The sequence below is a fragment of the Phoca vitulina genome, unplaced genomic scaffold, assembly GCF_004348235.1.
Source record: "Phoca vitulina isolate PV1807 unplaced genomic scaffold, GSC_HSeal_1.0 scaffold11, whole genome shotgun sequence".
Taxonomy (NCBI): domain Eukaryota; kingdom Metazoa; phylum Chordata; class Mammalia; order Carnivora; family Phocidae; genus Phoca; species Phoca vitulina.
Window position 1 is genome coordinate 40,122,437 of NW_022589714.1, and position 20,978 is coordinate 40,143,414.

The 20,978-nt window shown below is 48.2% G+C and overlaps 2 protein-coding genes across 4 annotated transcripts; one reads left to right on the top strand and one right to left on the bottom strand.

Annotated features, from left to right (window-relative positions):
• The first annotated feature begins 9,508 nt into the window (after nucleotides 1-9,508).
• Nucleotides 9,509-10,510, top strand: CUNH6orf226 (chromosome unknown C6orf226 homolog). The gene has a single exon (XM_032410170.1). The coding sequence runs from the start codon at nucleotides 9,540-9,542 to the stop codon at nucleotides 9,777-9,779; it is 240 nt and encodes a 79-aa protein (XP_032266061.1). The 5' UTR covers nucleotides 9,509-9,539; the 3' UTR covers nucleotides 9,780-10,510.
• Nucleotides 10,511-10,979: 469 nt separating this feature from the next.
• Nucleotides 10,980-17,324, bottom strand: RPL7L1 (ribosomal protein L7 like 1). Of its 3 annotated transcripts, none has more exons than XM_032409808.1 (7): nucleotides 17,075-17,324; nucleotides 16,339-16,447; nucleotides 15,496-15,659; nucleotides 14,343-14,480; nucleotides 13,488-13,597; nucleotides 13,077-13,291; nucleotides 10,980-12,570 (listed from the first exon to the last, which is right to left on the bottom strand). In XM_032409808.1, exons 1-6 carry the CDS (start codon nucleotides 17,113-17,115, stop codon nucleotides 13,083-13,085), a joined length of 771 nt encoding a protein of 256 aa, XP_032265699.1. In that variant the 5' UTR covers nucleotides 17,116-17,324; the 3' UTR covers nucleotides 10,980-12,570; nucleotides 13,077-13,082. The 3 variants fall into 3 exon arrangements, with proteins under 3 accessions (XP_032265699.1, XP_032265700.1, XP_032265697.1); XM_032409809.1 differs by having other exon boundaries at nucleotides 10,980-12,666; XM_032409806.1 differs by having other exon boundaries at nucleotides 15,496-15,656; nucleotides 17,075-17,305.
• Nucleotides 17,325-20,978: the final 3,654 nt, after the last annotated feature.

Genomic DNA, 20,978 nt, shown 5'->3' on the forward strand with positions numbered 1-20,978 from the left:
ATATACCCACAAGTGCAATTGCTAGATCATATAGTAACTTTGTTTTTAATTTTTTGAGGAACTGTCACACTGTTTTCCAGAGCAGCTGGACCATTTTGTATTCCTACAACAGTGTACAGGGGTTCCAATTTCTCTACATCCTTGCCAACATTTGTGATTTTTTTTTTTTTTTAATAGTGGCCATCCCGGTGGTGTGGAGTGTTATCTCATTGTCACTTCAATCTGCATTTCCCTAATGATTAGTGATGTTGAGCTTCTAAGGCTCCCTGATATACATCTGTTATACTAATTTTTTAAAAAAGATTTTATTGGGCGCCTGGGTGGCTCAGTTGGTTAAGCGACTGCCTTCGGCTCAGGTCATGATCCCGGAGTCCCTGGATCGAGTCCCGCATCGGGCTCCCTGCTTGGCAGGGAGTCTGCTTCTCCCTCTGACCCTCCCCCCTCTCATGTACTCGCTCTCTCTCATTCTCTCTCTCTCAAATAAATAAATAAAATCTTTAAAAAAAAAAATAAATAAAAATAAAAAAGATTTTATTTATTTATTTGACAGAGAGAGTCACAGAGAGAGAGGGAACACAAGCAGGGGGAGTGGGAGAGGGAGAAGCAGGCTTCCCGCCGAGCAGGGAGCCCGATGCGGGGCTCGATCCCAGGATCCGGGATCATGACCTGAGCCGAAGGCAGACGCCCAACGACTGAGCCACCCAGTCGTTATACTAATTTATATTCTACTGCAGTGTATACTGTTATACTAATTTATATTCTACTGCAGTGTATGAAAGGCATCCCCACCAGCATTTGGCATTCCTTAAAAAATAAAACAAAAATCCTAATTTAATCAGTTAAAAATGGTATCTCATTTCTCTGATCACAACATTCTTTTCTCATTTCCTTGTTTCCTTCATTGCATTGTTTATTGCCCTCTTGCAGTCCGAGTGTTTTACTAATTTTGTAAGCGCTTTCACATAGCAACCATACCAATCCTTGTATATTGCCCTTGCCGAAGCCATTCCTAATTCATTGGCTACTTTTAATTTCACTTTTTTTCTTAACTGACGGTTTTCTGTTTTGTATGAACCAACGCCTCCATCTTTCTTAATGGGAATTACCTCATCCCTTTTAAGTCTAGAAAAGTCTTCCCCCCTCTAGAGAACCGATACATGCTACTTTTTGTGCGCGTGAAGTTTAATCCCCACGCCCCCACCACCATTATAACTCTATCAGGGGTTAATTTTGGTGTAGGATACAAGATATGCATCTAAATTTCAGTTCCCCCCCAAAGATCTAATCGATCTAAAGATCCCCCGATTATTAATTGAATAATCCTTCCTGTCCCTATTATTTGTGAAACATTCTCTATGTTAATCTCTTTTATGTTGGCGGGTTTATTTCTTCCCGGCTCCCCGACTTCTTTATTCTGGTGCCAGCCTCACCCCATTTCCGTCGGGACGGTTGCTTTAATAGTGTGTCGACTGCACCCTCGGACGCGGGGAGGGAGCCCGGGCGGCGCGGGCCGCGCTCCCTCCCCTTCCCTCCCCGCCGCCTGGAGGCCTGGGGCGCCACGTGTTCCCAGGCGCAGCGGGCGCCCAGGTGCGCGGGGTCCGCGCGGGCTCCCGCTGGGAGGGGGCGGGGGAGGCAGGTGTCCCTAACGACTCTCGCGCCCTCCAGCCTGGGGAGGCGCTGGCCCGGGCTCCGTTACCACATTACAGATGGGGAAGGAGCCCTCTGGCCTCTTTAGGGTTTTAAGACCTTCCCAGGAATGGGGAGGCAAAAGACCCCGGTGCCAGCCGCCTCCCCTGCCCGCCGCCGGCTGGGGCCATCTCCTGCTGCTCACCTACCCTCCCACTGGCCGCCTCCCCACTCCCCGCAAAGGTCGGCTTTGCAAGCTTTCCTTGCTCGCTCTCTCATAGGTCCCCTCCTTCCAGGAGCCCCAAGAATCTCCCTCTGAGGCCACAGTCTTGCTGATCCTAAAGATGCCCTTGCCCAGGGCGGTGAGGATGCCCCGACTCTCCGGCCTTGAATCCCAGGGCTGAAATCCTTCTCTGAGCTCCTCATTGGGATTAAAGCTGCTGTTTGCTGACCCGCTGCTAAGAGCCAGGTCCTGTTCACAGACCTCTCATTTGATCCTCACAACCTCCTGATCAGGTGTTCGCATTCCTGTTTACAGCTGGGGAAACGGAGACTCAGAAAAAGGAAGTTAACAGGGCTGAAGATTCCCCTGTAGCAAGCGGTTGGAGCTGGGAGTTCACTACAGGGAGGACGTGTTTACAGGTCTCTCTCCAGGGTTCTTTTTCCAAGGTTGTCCAATTGGAGTACACATTTGAGTGCCTGGCATGCAGCAGATTATCCCTATCTCCCCCTTTTTTGGTCAAATGCACAGAGAGAAAACCAAGGGCCCTTCTAAACTGAGATGAGCCACATAGGATGTGAAAAAGAGAATTAAGGAAAAGTAGCAGTGCTTATTGGAAAAAGACCATTGTTATAACCAAGTGATTACTGATTGTGAATCTGACCCATCCATCCAATTAGAAGATTGCAACAAGAGGGGCAGATCAGTATGTGTGTGTGTGTGCTGAAGGAGCAAGTAGAAGTCTCTTGCAGTTAATACTGACAGGGCCACCTATTTCACTGATCAGATAAAAATCCTACCATGAGAGTTATAATACAGAATAAAAATCACCTGAATGTTTAGTAACAAGGAAGTAGCTAGGGGTGTCTGGGTGGCTCGGTCAGCTAAGCGTCTGCTTTGGGCTCAGGTCATGATCTCAGGGTCCTGGGATCGAGCCCTGTGTGGAGCCCCATGTCCCCTACTCAGTGGGGAGCCTGCTTATCCCTCTCCCTCTGCTCCTCCCCCTCTGCTCCTCCCCCAGCCCATGCACACTCTCTCTCCTATATAAAAAACAAAAAACAAAAAACAAAAAAACCCAAACCCAAGGAAGTAGTTGAGTAAACTAGGGTGCCTTTATATGATGAAATATTATGCAAGCCTTAAAATATCCTTGTCATTTATTGGTGTCTTTATTATGCCAGGAATTGGGGCTGGGGATAATAAGACAAAAAGAGATGCTCCCAGGAGTCAAGAAAGGAGACAGACAGGCTCACAAACAGATAAGGGACTTGGAGCATAACAGACACCATTACTGAAATGTGTGTGTGTGTGTGTGCAGGGGTAGAGAGTGGGGTCCTGGAGAGGGAGATCATCCTTTTGGAGTTGGTGTGAGCATTAGGAAAAGTGATTTAGAATATGACACTTGAGGGGCGCTTGGGTGGCTCAGTTGTTAAGCGTCTGCCTTCGGCTCCGGTCATGATCCCGGGGTCATGGGATCGAGCCCTGCATTGGGCTCCCTGCTCAGTGGGAAGCCTGCTTCTCCCTCTCCCACTCCCCCTGCTTGTGTTCCCTCTCTCACTGTGTCTCTCTCTCTTTTTTTTAAAATAAGTTTTTTTTTTTTTTTTAAGATTTTATTTATTTATCTGACAGATAGAGAGACAGCGAGAGAGGGAACACACACGATGCGGGGATATATATATATATATATATATATAATGATCTAATGTTCATGGAGCCACCACCAGCTTTGGCTTGCTTTACACCAAGTTTAATTTACATGAGAAAGAATTTAGAAAGATTTATCTTGAATAAACTATTGTTATTTTGGGTTTTCTGATGCTCACTGCCAAAACCGATCTTAACTAAAATACATAGTAGATATCCCAGGGACCTAGCAGGAACACAGATGGGGAATTTGAAGAGAGTTTAATAAAAGAACTATTTATAAAGGTGTGGGTAGGGTGGCAAGGAACCGCTGGAGCTGCAACAACAGTGGGGTGTCAGCACCTGAGGTCTGAAGGAGGGGGGAGCAGTTACAGGAACCCAGAGCCACAGAGAGCTGTGTGGACAGGGTGCCTGGCAATAGCTGTGACCTTCAGTCAATGGACGTAGTCGGTGTGGATCCAGCAGCTAGGGAAGTGGGAGAATAAACTCCCTGACTTGGGTATCCTCCCATATTCTGCCCCCCAGCTGTTGCCCCCCTTGGCTGAATCCCAGTGGAGGGTGTAAGAGTCCTTTGACGCAGTTCAGCTTCCCAGAGCACAGGGCTGGTGTGTGTGTGTGTGTGTGTGTGTGAGTGTGTGTGAGTGTGTGTGAGTGGGTGGGTGGTTCTAAAGGGTCCCAGGGAAGCCACCTCTTTTGTCCAGATGAAAAATCCATGCCCCCAGCACAGAGGACACACGGTGTCCCATCAGCTACAGCATCAGTGAGAGGGGATGTCAATTTGACCACGTTCCCACTGAAACCTAAAATGTTGGCTACCACCAGTGTTCTTTACCGAAGTTAGCAGGGGAAAACTGGGGGTTACAAGGCCTAAGTTCAACTCACACCTGCCTGCTTTCACCCCCAATGAGACATTCTCCTTATCCTTTGCCAGCACCAGATTCTTTACCTGGTGGGTGGCTCAAACTTTTATTCCTATAGGGTCTGAGTCGTTAGGTGGTCTTGACTTTGTTGGGTTGCTGAAGTTTCCTGTTAACCTAAGAAAAGACACCTCAGTGAATCCCCTGGGCTCCAGATCTAGCCCCATCTCTATGATGCAGCAGCAACCTAATTTTCTCTAGTAATTGGGTCTAATCAACCAAGACTTTCCAGAGGTGCCTTTCTCTGCCTATTGGATCAGTAGCAGCAGAAACCAAAATGGCCAGGGGCCATCTCAGCTTCCAACTCATCAGTACTATGATTATTGTATGGTGGAAGTGTTTCTCCCTTGGGTACTAGGATCACCAAGCTCCCTGAGTCCATTCCATTATTGGAATGGGTAGTAAAAAATTCTTCCAGTAGGTTGTAGACTTGAGGTATAATAGGGAGGAGCCTCCAACTACCCCTACTTACCTCTTGGCTCTATATGATTGTGCATGGGTATGGTGTAAAGAATACACTGCATCCATGGGGCGCGTGGGTGGCTCAGTTGGTTGGGCGACTGCCTTCAGCTCAGGTCATGATTCCAGGGTCCTGGGATCGAGCCCCGCATCCAGCTCCCTGCTCGGTGGGGGGCCTGCTTCTCCCTCTCCCACTCCCCCCTGCTTGTGTTCCCTCTCTCACTCTCTCTCTGTGTCAATTAAATAAATAAATAAAATCTTTAAAAAAAAAAAAATACACTGCATCCTGCAGGATAGCGCCAGCATCCGGCAGGGTGTAGCATCTCAGCTATGCTCTAGATGAGCCTTCAGCAGGTCCATCCACCATCCTATCTTTTTTTTTTTTTTTAAAGATTTTATTTATTTATTTGAGAGAGAGAGAGCATGAGAGGAGGGAGGGTCAGAGGGAGAAGCAGACTCCCTGCCGAGCAGGGAGCCCGATGTGGGACTCGATCCCGGGACTCCAGGATCATGACCTGAGCTGAAGGCAGTCGCTTAACCAACTGAGCCACCCAGGCGCCCCTCCACCATCCTATCTTGCTAGCTGCTTTTGTGTCATAGGGCACATGGTAAGACCAGTGAATTCCTCGGGAGTGAGCTCATTTATACATTTCCTTGGCAATGAAATGCGTGCCCTGGTTGGAGGTGATGTTATGCGGAATGCCACGGCAATGAGTAAGGTATTCTGTCCCTCAGAACGCCTCATGCTAGCAGAATGGTGGTGCTGACAGGAGCACTGGAGGCAGAGAAGGTGAATTCATACCTGGACTATGTGTCTGTTCTCACGAGGATAAAGCACAGCCCTTCCATGCTAGGAGCGCCCGGTCAGATCAGTCTACAACCAGGTGGGAATGGTGCCCAATCAGGGACCGAGCATTGGGCTGTCAGTAAGTCGGGCGCTCAGCACTGGCCACAGCCAGATTAGCCTCAGAGAGGGGAAAGCTATGTTACTGAGCCAAAGCATAGCTTCTGTCCCTGCTACCATGGGTCCCTTGACCCAGGCCTACAGTGCCTAGGGAACGAGGCTGACCAGGGTCCACGGGACTATCTTTCTGTCCAATGGATGGCCACTATTGCCCATGTCTTTATGGGAGGTGGTATAGCTACCTTGCCTTTGGCTGTTAAGCATCGCCACTTGGCCTTTACACTCCCAGGATACCATTATTCCCAACGAGATTGTAGACTCTAGTTCCACGGACTCATCCGGCACTGCCACCAGCTTCTCCAGCCTACAGAGGACAGCCATCAGAGCAAGTCAAGGATGTGCGTGGCTCTCACCGATGCATTTCTTCTTCCTCTTCTTCCTCTTCCCCTTCTTCCCCTTCTCCTTCTCCTTCTTCACTCTACGCCCAACGTGGGGCTCAAACTCTCGACTCTGAGCACAAGAGTTGCATGCTCTACTGACTGAACCAGCCAGGCACCCCTCACCAAAGCATTTCTGAATGCTTTGGCGAAGGGAGGGTTTTCTAGACCCCCTTAAAATATGTGCTGAGGGATGGCTAATCAGGTTGCACATAATGAATCTAATCCAGCATTCCCACCTTTCTGAGATTTTGGATTCCTTCCTCTACAGTATGCCAGAGAAATTCTGGCATATCAAGTTTACTAACTGTAGGCTACCATTAAGTCCAGGCTTTAATTAACCAACCTCACAGACTATTAATGCCTCTCCCAGGTGCTCGAGCCAACACATTAAATCCCAAATCCTGGATGAGCATCCATGGCCTTGAGTTTGGCCAAACGGAGCCTTACATTCCACTCTCCTGGGTCTATTTCCCTGAGAACCCATTCCCACACATACTGCTGTGGCTCCTGCCAAGGCAGTTCAGCAAGGTCTGTAATTCCTTCTGTCTGGGCCTTCTGCTCTCAGCGTGGGCCTCGTACTTCTTTGCCCAGGCTGTTCTGGGATCTAATTTGAGAAGAGCCAGGGAAGACTGGAGGTGGAGAGAGTCCTGAAGCCGCTGTCCAGGGAAACAGAGGCACTACATGTCTGCCCAAACGTCCCCGTCTCATCTCAGAGTCCCACCCCTTCCCCATCAGTGCCCTTGTGTTAGCATACTCTTATGCTACCCTAAAGGGCTGAACACTTAGCACTGCCACTTGGCAAGCCTACGATGACATCCTGGTGCCAGTCCTCAGCCATATGAACCACAGCCATTTCGCCTGCCATCTCCCTACCGCAACAACGAAGTATTCTCCACTTCACCCCTTCCACCCCCAGTGAGAATTTGGGTAATGGCGATACCTCTGCACGCAGTGGATTACCTGGGTGCATTGCCCCCTCGGCAAGGAGGCTTCCCCTGCACTCTCTGGGTTTATGATCAGTCTGATCTCAGTATTCTGCCTGAGGCTGTTCCTGGGGCCCATTCCGTTATTGGTGAGTACGGACAGGAAACAGAGGACACGTGTATATTGGGAAATTTGAGGAGAATTTAATAAAGGGACTATTTATAGAGGTGTGGCAGGGTGAAGGGATGTCCGGATGTCCCAAGTGATCATGCGGTACCTGAAACTGGTAACAGGCCTGAAGGGGTGAGGGGAGGGATCAATGGCAGGGCCCCAAAGCCAGAGAGCTTCTGGAGGGACACTGCCGCCAGTGGGAATCGTGGACGGAGGGAAACTGAGGAATAAATACACTGACCTCTTTCTCCTTCTTTCTTCTGCTGGGGTCCCCACTAGCCAGACCCCAAAGCCAGAGGTTAAGGGAGCCCATTGCGACGTCTGTGGATGCCAGGGTGCAGGAAGCTGGGTGGATAAGGGTGGAGAGAGGACCTGGAGGGGCCACAGAAGAGAGTCCACATAGTCACCCATCTGATCAGAATTACCATAACCGTCTTTGTGGGCATCCCAAGACATCTATGACACTGGCATTTATAAAGCGTCCAGGCCAGTCATTTGCAGAATGTCTCTCACTTTGCTTGGTCTGTTCATTTCCACAGGACTAGATTCAGAGTGCACCTTCTGGGCAGGAATACTGAAGGCTGTAGTGTTCCTCCCTCCACAGAGCCCTTCTCGGCCGCACCTCCCGAGACACAGGTGGCCAGCTCGTTCTGTTAACAGTAATTAGACTTCGATTACATGGTGAAAGCAGTGTTTGCCAGATGAGGCGAACTTTCCATAAACTTAGAAACCTGACAATTACGGGCACTGACTTTGTGAGCAGCCAGAAGGACTGTGGCACCTCTGGCCTGCCTTCCTCTTTTCTCATCCCCTCCACGAACACCAGGAATAGAGTCTCCTTGGCAGGAGATGGGGAGGGAACGGCGAGGCTCTGCGGTGCTGCTGCTTATTCTCGGTTCTCCTGAGGCCACGGGCAATTTCTCCACAGCTGCATGTGTCCCTGTAGGTGTGCACTTCTGCCTGGTGTGAAAATAGGTATGTACCCGGGGTGCCTGGCTGGCTCAGTCGGTGGAGCATGTGACTTTTGATCTCAGGGGTCGTGAGTTCGAGCCCCAAGAGATGACTTTATTTATTTATTTTTTCAATTTTATTGTTATGTTACTCACCATACACTACATCATTAGTTTTTTTTTTAAGAGATGACTCTCCAGTTTTGTTTTTTGTTTTTTGTTTAAGATTTTATTTATTTATGACAGAGAGAGACACAGCGAGAGAGGGAACACAAGCAGGGGGAGAGGGAGAGGGAGAAGCAGGCTTCCTGTGGAGCAGGGAGCCCGATGCGGGGCTGGATCCCAGGACCCTGGAATCATGATCTGAGCTGAAGGCAGACGCTTAACGACTGAGCCACCCAGGCGCCCCTACATCATTAGTTTTTGATGGGGTAATCCATGATCCATTGTTTTCGTATAACACCCAGTGCTCCATGCAATACTGCCCTCCTTAATACCCATCACCGTGCTAACCCATCCTCCCTACCCCCTCCCCAGATGACTTTATTTAAAAAAAAATTTTTTTAAAAAGATTATATTTATTAGAGAGAGAGAGAGAACACAAGCAGGGAGAGCGCCAGAGGCAGAGGGAGAAGCAGACTCCCCCACTGAGCAGAGAGCCCGACCCAGGACCCCGGGATCATGACCTGAGCCAAAGGCCGTCGCTTAACCCACTGAGCCCCCCAGGCGCCCCCCCAAAAGATTACTTTAGAAAGAAAAGAAGGGGCGCCTGGGGGCTCAGTCGGTTAAGCGTCTGCCTTGGGCTTTGGCTCAGGTCATGACCCCGAGTCCCTGGACGGAGGCCCGCTTGGGGCTCCCTGCTCAGCGGGGAGTCTGCTTCTCCCTCTCCTTCTGTCCCTCCCCCTGCTCGTGCTCTTTCTCTTTTTCGCTCACTCTCTCTTATAAATAAATCTTAACAAGAAGAAAAGAGTTTTGTACTTGGTGCCTATGCATGTGTGCCAAATTGGGTCCTTTTGCCTGCACCAGCGTGTCCGCATGCACGGCCTGTGCTGCGCAAGCCTTCCAGTTCCTTCTCAAGCATTGCACGTTAGACTCTGGTGCGGGCTGTTTGCCGTGTGTGTGAAGCGTTTCTGCGTGAAGCTGGTCGTGGTTCTCAAGTGCTCCCCCCTTTCTGGGCCGGCTTGGTATGCTCTACGAACCCCCCTTCATTCCCTCCGACGGTGGTTGCACCCACCCCACCCGGAAGCGTTTACTCCGCACGCGGGTCAAGCTGAGCGGTCCGGCATGGAGCGGCCCGGCGGTCGGAGCTGCTCGGGCCCGGACCCCGCGCCCGCGCCCGCAGCCCCCGCCTCGGTGAGCCTGGCGCAGCTCTTGCAGCTGGTCCAGCAGGGCCGGGAGCTCCCGGGCGTGGAGAGGCGCCACATCGCGGCGACCCACAGCGAACCCACGGCGTCCCGGCTCCCGCCGAGGCCCAAGCCCTGGGAGGCCGCGGGATCGGCAGAGGCCCCCGCGCCGCCGCCCTAGAACCGGGGCCCCAGATGCCGCCGACCCTCGGGTACCGCTAGAAGAACCGCGTGGAGGGGCCCTGCGCGGCGGAGGCAGGAACTGCGCCTTCCTGATGGCACGGAGTGGGTTCCTGAGGCTCGAGGTCCTTTGCCTCTTAGACCTGGAAGGCCTGACTGTGTCCTGCATCAGCTCGCACCCCGGATACTGGCCACCGTTATTCATCTTTTATGCATTTGCCCCGACGGGTCTCAGCTGGACTTAAGCCTCCTGGGAGCGTCGTCAGGGTTATCTTGTATCCGTATTTCTGGACCATAGTCCTCATTAAAAAAATGTTTTTTCTAATCCTGTTTCAGTCCTTATAGGTATTTGACAAACCTCATCCTTTACTGAGATTCAATGTGTTTTCGTTTTCAAAATACTACTGAGGACACACTAACGGGGTCCAACCCACTGGGAACAATTTCGTTAGTAATGTATGAGAACGTCAGTGTTTATCTCCCGGGTTCAGCTTATTCTGGTGGTTGTGGAAATGAATTTGGGGTCCAAGTGGTGTTGATTTTAGCCACTCTCCAGATCAACAGCTAATCATACACGGTTTGATGATTACACTGGGCCCCAGAATGACTTCAGAGTCACATTAAACCAGGAAAATCCCAAAGCATTAAAAAAGCCAACAACAAAATCTCTGGGAACTAGTTGGGTCAGGCTTTAAGTTTTAGAACAGAGGAAAAGCTCCTACAACCACTTTAAGTTTGTCTCTATTTTTTTTTAAAAGACTTTTATTTATTTAATTGACAGAGAGAGAGAGAGAGAGAGGGAGACAGCGTGAGGGGGAACACAAGCAGGGGGAGTGGGAGAGGGAGAAGCAGGCTTCCCGCGGAGCAGAGAGCCTCATGTGGGGCTATCCCAGGACCCCAGGATCATGACCTGAGCCGAAGGCAGTCGCTTAACCAACTAAGCCACCCAGGCGCCCCTTAAGTTTGTCTCTTTAAATAGGCCACGTGGCTCACTGCCCCTACTCTTGCTTCCTGAAACTGAGGTTTCTGTTTTCCACATACATATGGTATGTGTTGACAGGAATATACATTGATGGCCATGAACAATTCACATAAATACACATCTACAGATCATACGATAAGAACTCGTTTTTCCCAGAAATGGTAAGTCCACAACTTGTTTAGGGAATGGTGCACCATAATACACGATAAAGCAGAACATTAATTTTTATAACTTATTTATTTCCATTAAATTCTAAGTTAAAAACTGTTCTTTTGCTTAATCCTTTGAACAACTGTGTTGAGTTGGGCACACAGGTTAGCCTAGATAGCCCCATTCTGCAAGCAAGAATGGGAACATTATTCCTGTATTTAGTATAAAACAGATCTCCAATAGAAACCCTGGGCTTAGTTAGGCACTCACAAATGCTCTTTTCCCATGGCTTTCTGATACGTCATTTTCAAGTAATTTGATTTCACAATGTTTTAAAGTTTAAGTGTAAGCTCTAACATCTATTCCTGGCAGGTGAACTCTTAAGCCAACCAACCTAATTAATTACCTCACAACCTGGCACATTGTAAGGCATTGTTCTACTTCTAACTCGACCTCACAGCTATGTTTGAGGGCCCCACGAGCCAGAAGTGCTGCAGAGCTGAGCTTAAGGGACCAGGGTGCACAACGGTTAAGCATGTTTTCAAGTCTTAACCTGTACCTGGCACATCCTCACCAACTACTCAGATGGCAACTGAGGCAACATAGTGACAGGAGCAGAGGAAAGCCCACCTAGGAGGGACACAGATGATAAACACAAGCAGGATCAGATCCCTTTTTAGGTCTCAGGTCCCTGGAAGCCCCAGTGTTGGTCTACTAACATTGTTACCAGTGGGGTAGACAGCAATACTTTCGGAGGATAGACTATGCGAGGAGAGGGTCCAATTAAGCCTTCATGGAGCCTAAAAAGACCTAACAGTACTAATTTCATCCATGCCAAACCAAGAACATCCCATCCTGAAGCCCAGCAGAAATAAACGGTGGGCATTTCCCAGATGGTACAGGGGACTCAGGAATCTACCACTCTGTTCCTAACAGGAAACACCCAATTGGCTCCAAGGGAAAAAGCTATCTTGGTAAACTTTGGTCTTCCAAAGGATAAGGGACCAGAGGAGACTAACAAGGTCAGGGCCCAGGTGACCAATCCAGGTAGTGCAGGACTTCCTCACATAAGGTACATGAGTCCCTAAGAAAAGCCTATGAACATAGAAACTTCCAAGCAAAAATTTGAGTGTATTTTCCTGGGAAAAGGGTCCTTCCCTTCTCACAGACCCAAGAGTAAGTTAAGATCCCGAGCTAAAGAAAAGGACTAAGCCAATCGCAGGCTAGGCTAAGGAAGCCACCAGATACACATCAGCGCCAGCCAAGTCTGAGAACTTGCAAAGCTGTCACTGAAGAGTGAGAACATGGACTCACAGCAGAGACAACTGAGCACTGTTTTTGTGCTCTTCTTTGTAATTATATTTCAAGTTCCTTCCAAAACAAGGCCCCTGGAACCCCCAGGTTCAAGTACGTCCCTGAGCCTGGTCCAAGGCTGTCTTGTATTCATGCTTGGGTATTCGTTCACCAACTTTAAACCCCAAGATAGACGATGCGACACAGCAGGACCCCCTCTTCCGTGGCAGGAGTCCTCCGCTGACTTCAGAGGTGGTAGGGGCAGCCAATGTGGAAAACACACTGGAACTTTCCCTTGGAACTGGGCTGTGATGACAAGTGCTTGCCAGGAGCATCATCATCTTTTCCTTGACCCTCTCTCTAGTTTCTGAAGATACAACAGAAAATAATCTTCTTTGAAGATACCGGTAACCATTTCAAAAGACAAAACACATGCCACCAATGCGCTGTGCTTTCAGATATTCTGAGGAAGAATAACTTCATTAATAGAAGTTTAATGAAAGGTGGCACTTCAGAGTAATAACAATAAGCAATTTCAAAAAGTTAAGATACTTTCAACAAATAGATGGTTTAGATCTTCATGTCCTTTTTGAAATTGGTTTTTAACATTCTCTCCCCATTTCTAGGTAAATGACCACAGCACTACGGATTTTTTTGCTACTCAACATTTTCTAGCCTGTAACTATTGGAATACACATAGCCCCATGTCCTAACCAGGCATTCACTGTCCTAAGCACATTTCTGTTAGACCTGTAGCTACCCGTCTCCCCTCTCCCCCCAATGCCAGAGTTACTCTCAGATACTGATAAATGCAAAATGAATGGCAAGGCATGGCCCATCAAAAGTCAGCCCCAGGGCAGTTTCCAGCCTCACCTGGGTTTAATTCAGCTGCCGAATGAGCTGATTGATGCGTTCCCCTCGATAGCCAGGTAAGCCCACTTCCTTGAGGAAGCCCACTCTATTCTTGGTAGCATGACGGGCCACTGAGAGATGGAAAGGACGTAAAAACGCAGAGATCTCCTGGAAATTCTTCCCCGGAAAGGCGATTTCATGAATGAGGTCTTCCAAGCAAATAACACCATACTTCCCTGGGAAACGTAAGGGTACAGATTCCTTCATTCAACATTTGGCCCAGTATAAACTATGAGGCTCTTACATGCCAGAGCTGGGCACTCTGGTAGGTTCTTGGGACCCCAAGAAGAAGAATACGACCTAGATCCCACATCAAGACCACCAGAGATCCTTGCTTTCTGCCCCAACTGACCCCTAAGCGGCAACACTCACCCAGGTGCTCCTCAATCACTGTGTTGTCCGTCAAAGGGATGGTTTTATTCTTGACCTTGGCTTGTCCACGTTTCAAGATGAGCTCCCGGACAGACTTCAGATTTGGAAATCTATGTGAGACCGAATGAGGTACAGCCTTATCAGCCCCTGGCACACTGCATGACGCTGGCCACTCAGTCCCGCAGCCTGCCTGAGGAGAGATTCTCCCACTACCCCTTCTTCCCACCAAGGAATCTCCTACCAATCACACTGCAGCCGGGATGCTTGGAAGTACACAAGTGAAGAAGGGGGCAGAAAACCAGAGTGGCCCTATGTAATTAGAAATTAAAATGTACGGCTATAAACATTCACCATGCAAAAAAGAATTTTACTTTCCCAAGCAAAAATAAAACAAGGGCTGGTTTACAGTTCAGGACTCTGGCCTTATATGACCCTCTACCCAAGATGGTGCCAGAGTCTGAGATTAAATCCCGGCCTCTGCTGGGTTTTCCCGTTTGAAGGAACACTCCTCTTACACAAGCACAGCCCCTAGCTCTGCTTCAAGACTCTGAGAATTAATTTCTCTTCTACCCCTTACTCAGCCTCAGCTTGCGAGCGAACGAGCCCTTCGGGGTACTGTTCGTGGTACGTGAGCATGAGCAGCAGCATGGATACCTCCTGCTCCACCTGCCCCGTGCTCCAGGGTTCCACGGCTGGCAGCTGATTTCTGGTGACTGTGGTCACAACAAAATGTTTCTTCAACACACAGCAACACAAGCTCGTTACCTTGGAGAATAGCACCCTGTGCATCCTAATGTTCTCACCGTGCTCAAATACAATCTAATGTGAATCCACACACACACAAACCTTACTCACCCCCAGGTCACGTAAGGTTCCACTACACGCAGCGTTTTTATGGTCTGGGGTGTCACTCTGAAAAAGACACCACTGAAAATCTTCTTCAGGCGAAGCCTTGCAATGGTCCTCTGCACCAGTGAACTCACCCCATTAATCCTGAAATGAACAGCAGAGGAAGTCAGGTTTTATCCACTTTATGTCAGTCCAGCAAGCACCTATGAAATGTCTGCCACTACAAGGCTTCCAGAGCGCAAGACACGGACGGTGTCAGGTCAGCAGGCGGCAGCTGTATGCACACAGATCACTCTCACACGACATGGAGCAGTGCCTGACGGCTACAGGAACACAGACATGGGCCCTGATTCTGTGTGTGTGGGGCGGGGGGAAGTGTGTGTGCGGGGCTGTGCATATCAAGCAAAAGAAGCTGCACTTGCTTCTGTGGGCAGTAAGCCCAAAAGATTTTAGGTAAAGGAGACACAATCCGCTTTCTTTCTGACAATCACTGAGAAGAGCATATAGGACAGATCTGAAAGTGTGACACCAAAGGCAGGGAAATCCAGTTAGGAAGCTAACGCGCTAGTCCAGGAAAGAAATTACGGGAAGTGGCAGGAAGGTTAATAATGAGGGCTCAAAAATATTTAAAGCCCACAGGTTTCTGGTTTGGGTGACTGGCTACAGGAAATAGGAAGAGGCGGCTGTATCTGCAGATAGACCGGGTAAAGTACAACTAAATGAGGAAAAAGCTTTATGAACTCTCTCCAGCACTGAATATGCTCCATCTACTTGACCTTGGTTCAGTTCCTAGACAGACTCCTTGAGGGGCGCCTGGGTGGCTCAGTCGTTAAGCGTCTGCCTTCGGCTCAGGTCATGATCCCAGGGTCCTGGGATCGAGCCCCGCATCGGGCTCCCTGCTCGGCGGGAAGCCTGCTTCTCCCTCTCCCACTCCTCCTGCTTGTGTTCCCTCTCTCACTGTGTCTCTCTGTGTCAAATAAATAAATAAAATCTTAAAAAAAAAAAAAAAGAAAAAAGAAAACTATGTTGTGCTCAACCCTGAATTCCCAGCACAACTTGCCTTAGTGGCTTAAAGCCTATTGTAGTTCATCTCCCTAGAAAGGGTCTAAAGCTGAATCAATAGTCTGCTCCAGCCTATGGAATCTGGCAAGCTCCCCACCTTTGGATGCGGACAACAAAGGCCAAGGAATGTTTATCTGGCACTTCCAGGCCACGAGGTTTCACTTCTAGTCGTCTGAGGCGCACCCTGTCACGTTGCTGCCGCCAGGAGTCATGTAGAAACCATTCCAGTCGCTTGAACTTGAGCTGTTTTCCTTTCTTCTGCTACAGAGAAGGCAGACCGTTGTCACCATTTTGTGCCTCTATTTTTTATTTCTACAATAGTAATTCATTAGTCACTATCAACTGAGTGTATTTCCCACTGTGTTCCGCAAACGGAAGCACATCTCCTATATAAGGGAAAAATGAGACACCCAAGTAAAGGTGGAGTTGTGAAAACTCAGAAACCACTAGGAAAAGCCTCTGATGAATAAACAAGTTAGTTTCCATGCTGTTAGTCAACATTTACTAACACGTTTATGGAACCTAACATTGGGTTAAGCATCATAAAGTACAGAATAAGCATGAGCTTGTTTCATTTTCCTGACTCCAAAATAATGTATTTTCCAAAAACGTTTAGCAAATAGCAAAAATTGTCTGGCATGTTAAAAAAAAAAAATATATGTATTCTTCCAGGTACACAAGCATGTTTGGTCTATCAAATCACTTGGTATGAACCTAAATAAATAGTACAATCTCTACTCCACTTCTTCCTTAACAAACTCCACTCCAGTATTTTACCTGCAGAAAGTGTTTTATAAATACCTGTTAAAGGAAGACATGAACCGTATACCTGTTAGAATCTATGGGGAAAGGACTGTCAATACCAAATCTAGTTCAACACGTTAGATATAACTCACCAAATACACATTCTAATTCCCTTCTCTTGGTTCCCCATCATTACCTCCCTCTTGTCCAAAAGTGCCTGCTTTGCTTGAGTGGCTTTAAGGGCCTGATAAGCCTTCCTCTTTTTCAGGAGATTTTCTGGAACCAATGGGATCTTTTTTCTTTGCCTGATAGAGAGAAGTGCAATCAGCTATATGTTTAAAAAACAAATCTCAATGAATTTCTAGTCCATCTCTGGGCCTGAGAAACATCACTCTCTTCAAATTCCTAAAGAAAGACTTCCCTGAAACCTGTGGTTTCTGACTCCAGTCCTCAAAATGGACCCCGTAACATTCACCCTTTCCTAAAGCGGTAAGAAGTCATGAACCCCTTGGCCACTGGCCCTCGTATGCCTCCATGGAGCGTTTACTGCCACAGCCTTTTAAAGACACTAGCAGCTACGTGATTCTAGTAAAACTCCGTGGGGTTGGGACGGGTGCAGTCCCATCGGCAGGAGCAATACTTAAGTCAGGCTGAGCGAACCCGAGTCTGGCACTCTTCAACCCGCCGCCAGAAACTCGCTCTTCGCCGCTGGGGGTAACCCGAACTTGACGGCGGCTCCCTCCGTCTGACCGTCAGCCCGAACCCTACGGCTGGCTCCCTCCTCCTCATCCCACCCTCTGTAACCTGGAGTCTTTTCTAGTCTCTTCCTTCAGTCCACAAGTAGCCTATTTCCCGCCGCTGAGGAATACACACTGTGGATGGCACCAGATGCTCAAGACCCCACTCGAGAGAGTCAAAGCCCAAACACTCACTCTTCCTCCGCCATGTTTCCGCAGCTGCGGCTACTGCTCATGCGCAGGCCCACCACGTGGGGGCAGAGAGGCCCGCTCTATGTTTACTTGACCATAGAGATGTGTCGTCTAGCTCCCGGTGTACCTCCCCGACAGCCAGCGCCCAGCGAGCTGCAGTGAACGGCTGCGGTCTCGCTAACACAGATTCCTGCCAATGCACAGAACGTTCTTCCCACTGCTTCCAAGCACTTGAGGGTCTGCGTCATTCTCAAAATCCCGCCCCCTTCCTTTACGCCATATTCGTTTAACGCCGGTGGCGGGGCTTATGAAGACGCTTCCCACGTTGCACCTACGACTTCCGGTGTGGAGGGCGCGCCGCTCCTCCGGCTTCCCTTCCGCGGCGCGAGTGCGGGGAGAAGGCTGGGTGGCGTGACTGGCATTTCGCTGGGTGGAGAGAGCTGGCGCCTCGACCTTGGCTCTCCCGTGTGGGTGGAGGTGTTTGTGGAGGACTTCGGGTGGGAGAGAATGCAGCTTCGATGCCATCAGCGCGGCTCGGTCAGTGGGTCCCGGAGCAAGTGATTTAACCCCTCTGTACCTTGGTTTGCTTTACCCCTAAAATGGACCTGCCCAATAGTGTTACGAGTTTTATGTGGAATATTTCGTATAAAGCACAATGTCTGACTGTAAGAAGGCAACACTATGTTAGTTATTAGTGCTGGATCGAAAACCAGAAATTCCCCGTCATCTCAGAATCTTCCCTCCTACAGCTCTCACCACCTGGAATTTGCTTCCTTCTTTCCTGCTTCATAAAACAATGAGAAATAACCCACGTCCTGTCTTCTGGAAACCTGCAGTGCAGCGCTGTCTCCAGCACTAATACGCATAGTAGTCCCCTGAGGGTCTTGTTAAAAATGCAGATTTTCATTCAGTGGGGGGTGGGGGTGGGGGTTGATATTCCGCTTTTTTAGCATGCTTCGAAGTGATGCCCTGTTTCAGGTCTATGGATTGTACTTTAACAAGACTCTAGAGTAGTCTTTCCTTTCTTTGAATTCCTTCAACACAGTATTACTATATTTTTAACATTTCTTCATGATACTAGGAGGGCAGGGACCATGCCTGCCTCCCCCATGGCAGTTGCTAAAGGTCTAGCGCAGGTTTCTCAATCGCAGCACTATTGGCTTTTTGGGGCCAGATAATTCTTTATTATGGGGGGCCGTCCTGTGCATCGTGATATGTTTAGCATCATCCTAGGCTTCTACCAACTACATGCCAGTAACACCCCCACCCCAGATGTGACAAACAAAAATGTCTCCAGGCTTTGGATGTCTAGTGCCATATATATATATATATATATATAGCACAGGATGTATTCCAGTGTCATTACTCGGCACTGGGCACTTACAGGCATCACCACAGACTTTATCCTGTACTGTTTGACTTACTGCTTCCCTGATTAGATTGGGTGCTCCGAAGGCAGGGAACTTATCTCACACTTCTTTGTCTTCACAATAGTGGGCACCTACAGGGGCTTTTAAAAATAAGCTCAAAGCATCATATCGGTATGTGCTATGTAACTAGTCCAACCAGAAAGATAGTGCCATACACAGAGCTCATTACCTGATGAATAAACGCCAAAGGACAACAGTCTTTGGAGTCAAAGACTGGTGTGAGGCTCCTTCTCACTCACTCAGTGTCTCACATGTGTCTGACTTTGTAAAAAGGCAAAAACAAGGATCACCAAAGTGTAAAACATTTCTTAGTAAACAAGGAACAAAAATAAGTCACTATTTTGTAACTGTATCTCTGTACAGATAAAAGGTAAGTTCTGCGGTACTGAAGGTATTAAGAGGAGGAATTTCAGGGCTATTTTTTTTTTTTTTTTCGAGAATTTCAGGGCTATTAACAATACTGGCCGAAAGAGACTTGGAGGCCATGATGCAGGAAAGGTTTTCCAATGCCAGCAGATGGTGCTAGGAGAGTACTTATTCTCAGTGCCCAAGCCATCATTCTACAAAGATCCAGAGGAAAAGACATCGGGACCTCTTCAATCCCAAATTATTCACTAACTGAATACATGTTGTTTACTGAGCATTGACCATATGCTCCAGCACTAGGCAAGATACAAGACTTTTTATTTCAAAGTGAGGATAGTGAGTGAGAATGAGGAATGGTCGTTTACAGCCTCAAGAATTTTTTTTTAAAGATTTTATTTATTTATTTAATTTATTTATTTTTAAGATTTTATTTATTTATTTGAGAGAGAGAGAATGAGAGAGAGCACATGAGAGCGGGGAGGGTCAGAGGGAGAAGCAGACTCCCTGCTGAGCAGGGAGCCCGATGCGGGACTCGATCCTGGGACTCCAGGATCATGACCTGAGCCGAAGGCAGTCGCTTAACCAACTGAGCCACCCAGGCGCCCTTTATTTATTTATTTTAGAGAGAGAGAAAGTGCGTGTGCAAGAGCAGGGGGCGGAGCAGAGGGAGAAGAACAAGCTGACTCTGCACTGAGGGCGGAGCCCCACACGGGGCTCAATCCCACAACCCTGCAATCATGACCTGGGCTGAAATCAAGAGTCAAATGCTCAACCGACTAAGCCACCCAGGTGCCCCTCTTTTTTTTTTTTTTTAAAGATTTTATTTATTTTAGAGAGAGGGAGAGAGGGCAGGGGGAGAGGGAGAGGCAGAGAATCTTAAGCAGACTCTCCGCTGAGCGCAGAGCCCCACACAGGCTTGATCTTACCACCCTGAGATCATGACCTGAGCCAAAACCAAGAGTCGGACGCTTAACTGCCTGAACCACCCAGGTGCCCCGAGAATCTTATTCTTTTAGCCTGTTGTCATAGGCTTCTTTTTTCTTGACTGCTTTAGTTGTCCATCACGAGGGCATGATTAAATAAATTATGGAAGACAATGCAATTATATGCAATGAGGTAGGTTTTCAGGTCCTGAAATCTTAATGGTATTTATTTTTTGGCCTGCTGATCTCCATTTCCATTTCCTAACAGTATCCTATTTCTCTTGTGGACTGGTCTCTCCTTCATCATGTACATTATTGGAGTGGAGTAGGGTATCAAATCTAAATGTTTGTCCTCCCAATACATAAGTTGAAGGGGTCTCTGGAAGATCTTTTCAACTCCTTCCATCTCTCCAGTGGGAGGGGGCATGAGATGCCATAAACTTCTCTCCTCTGGGTGTGGGGGCGCCTGGGTGGCTCAGTCAGTTTAACGTCTGACTTGTCTATTGGTTTTGGCTCAGGTCATGATCTCAGGGTCGTGGGATTGAGCCCCACGTCGGGCTCCACACTCATCGGGGAGCCTGCTGGAGATTCTCTCCCTCTCCCTGTGCTCTTCCCCCTGTTCAAGCTGTTTCTCCCTCCCTCTCTCTCTCAAATAAATAAATAATCTTAAAAAAAACAAAAAACTTCTCCCCTCTGGGTTTTGAATCTTGAGCAGGGTGACGATGGAAGAAATATTGGAGGTTTGGGGCAAGACTTTTAAGAATTTCTACCTACGAAGACCTACGAAGTTTCCTTGTTCCTGTCTTTCTCAAACCTAGTGGTTCTTCAATCTTCCCTTCAATCCTTACCTTTTCTATAAAACTCCATTATGCTGGTCAACCAAGCAGATCAGTTTCTGTTGCTTGCAACCAGGCTATAATACTCCGAGATACTTGGTTACATTTGAAAAAGCAAGATACAGAATAGGGTGTAAAAGACTGGTCCCTGGTTGTTTTGTGGTTTTTGTTTTTTGGCTATAGATGTATTTGTATGTAACAATTTTGGAAGTATATACAAGAAAGTGTTGATGGGGGTTATTTTTGGGAAATGGGAGTGGGGCCTGAAATAGGAAGACTTACATTTTGTGCTATGTTTTTCATTTATCCCGTGTGTATTGGTTTAAGAAAAAAACTGTCCGGGTGCCTGGGT

What these genes read in the sequence shown, in the direction of transcription:
- CUNH6orf226 (XM_032410170.1), top strand. Translation starts at nt 9,540, where the DNA reads ATGGAGCGGCCCGGCGGTCGGAGCTGCTCGGGCCCGGACCCCGCGCCC.
- RPL7L1 (XM_032409808.1), bottom strand. Translation starts at nt 17,115, where the DNA reads ATGAGCAGTAGCCGCAGCTGCGGAAACATGGCGGAGGAAGA. An exon ending in GGAAACATGGCGGAGGAAGA is followed by an intron (nt 16,448 to 17,074) that starts GTGAGTGTTTGG and finishes TCTCTCTATCAG; the next exon opens with GCAAAGAAAAAAGATCCCAT. An exon ending in CACTTTTGGACAAGAGGGAG is followed by an intron (nt 15,660 to 16,338) that starts GTAATGATGGGG and finishes CCTTCTCTGTAG; the next exon opens with CAGAAGAAAGGAAAACAGCT.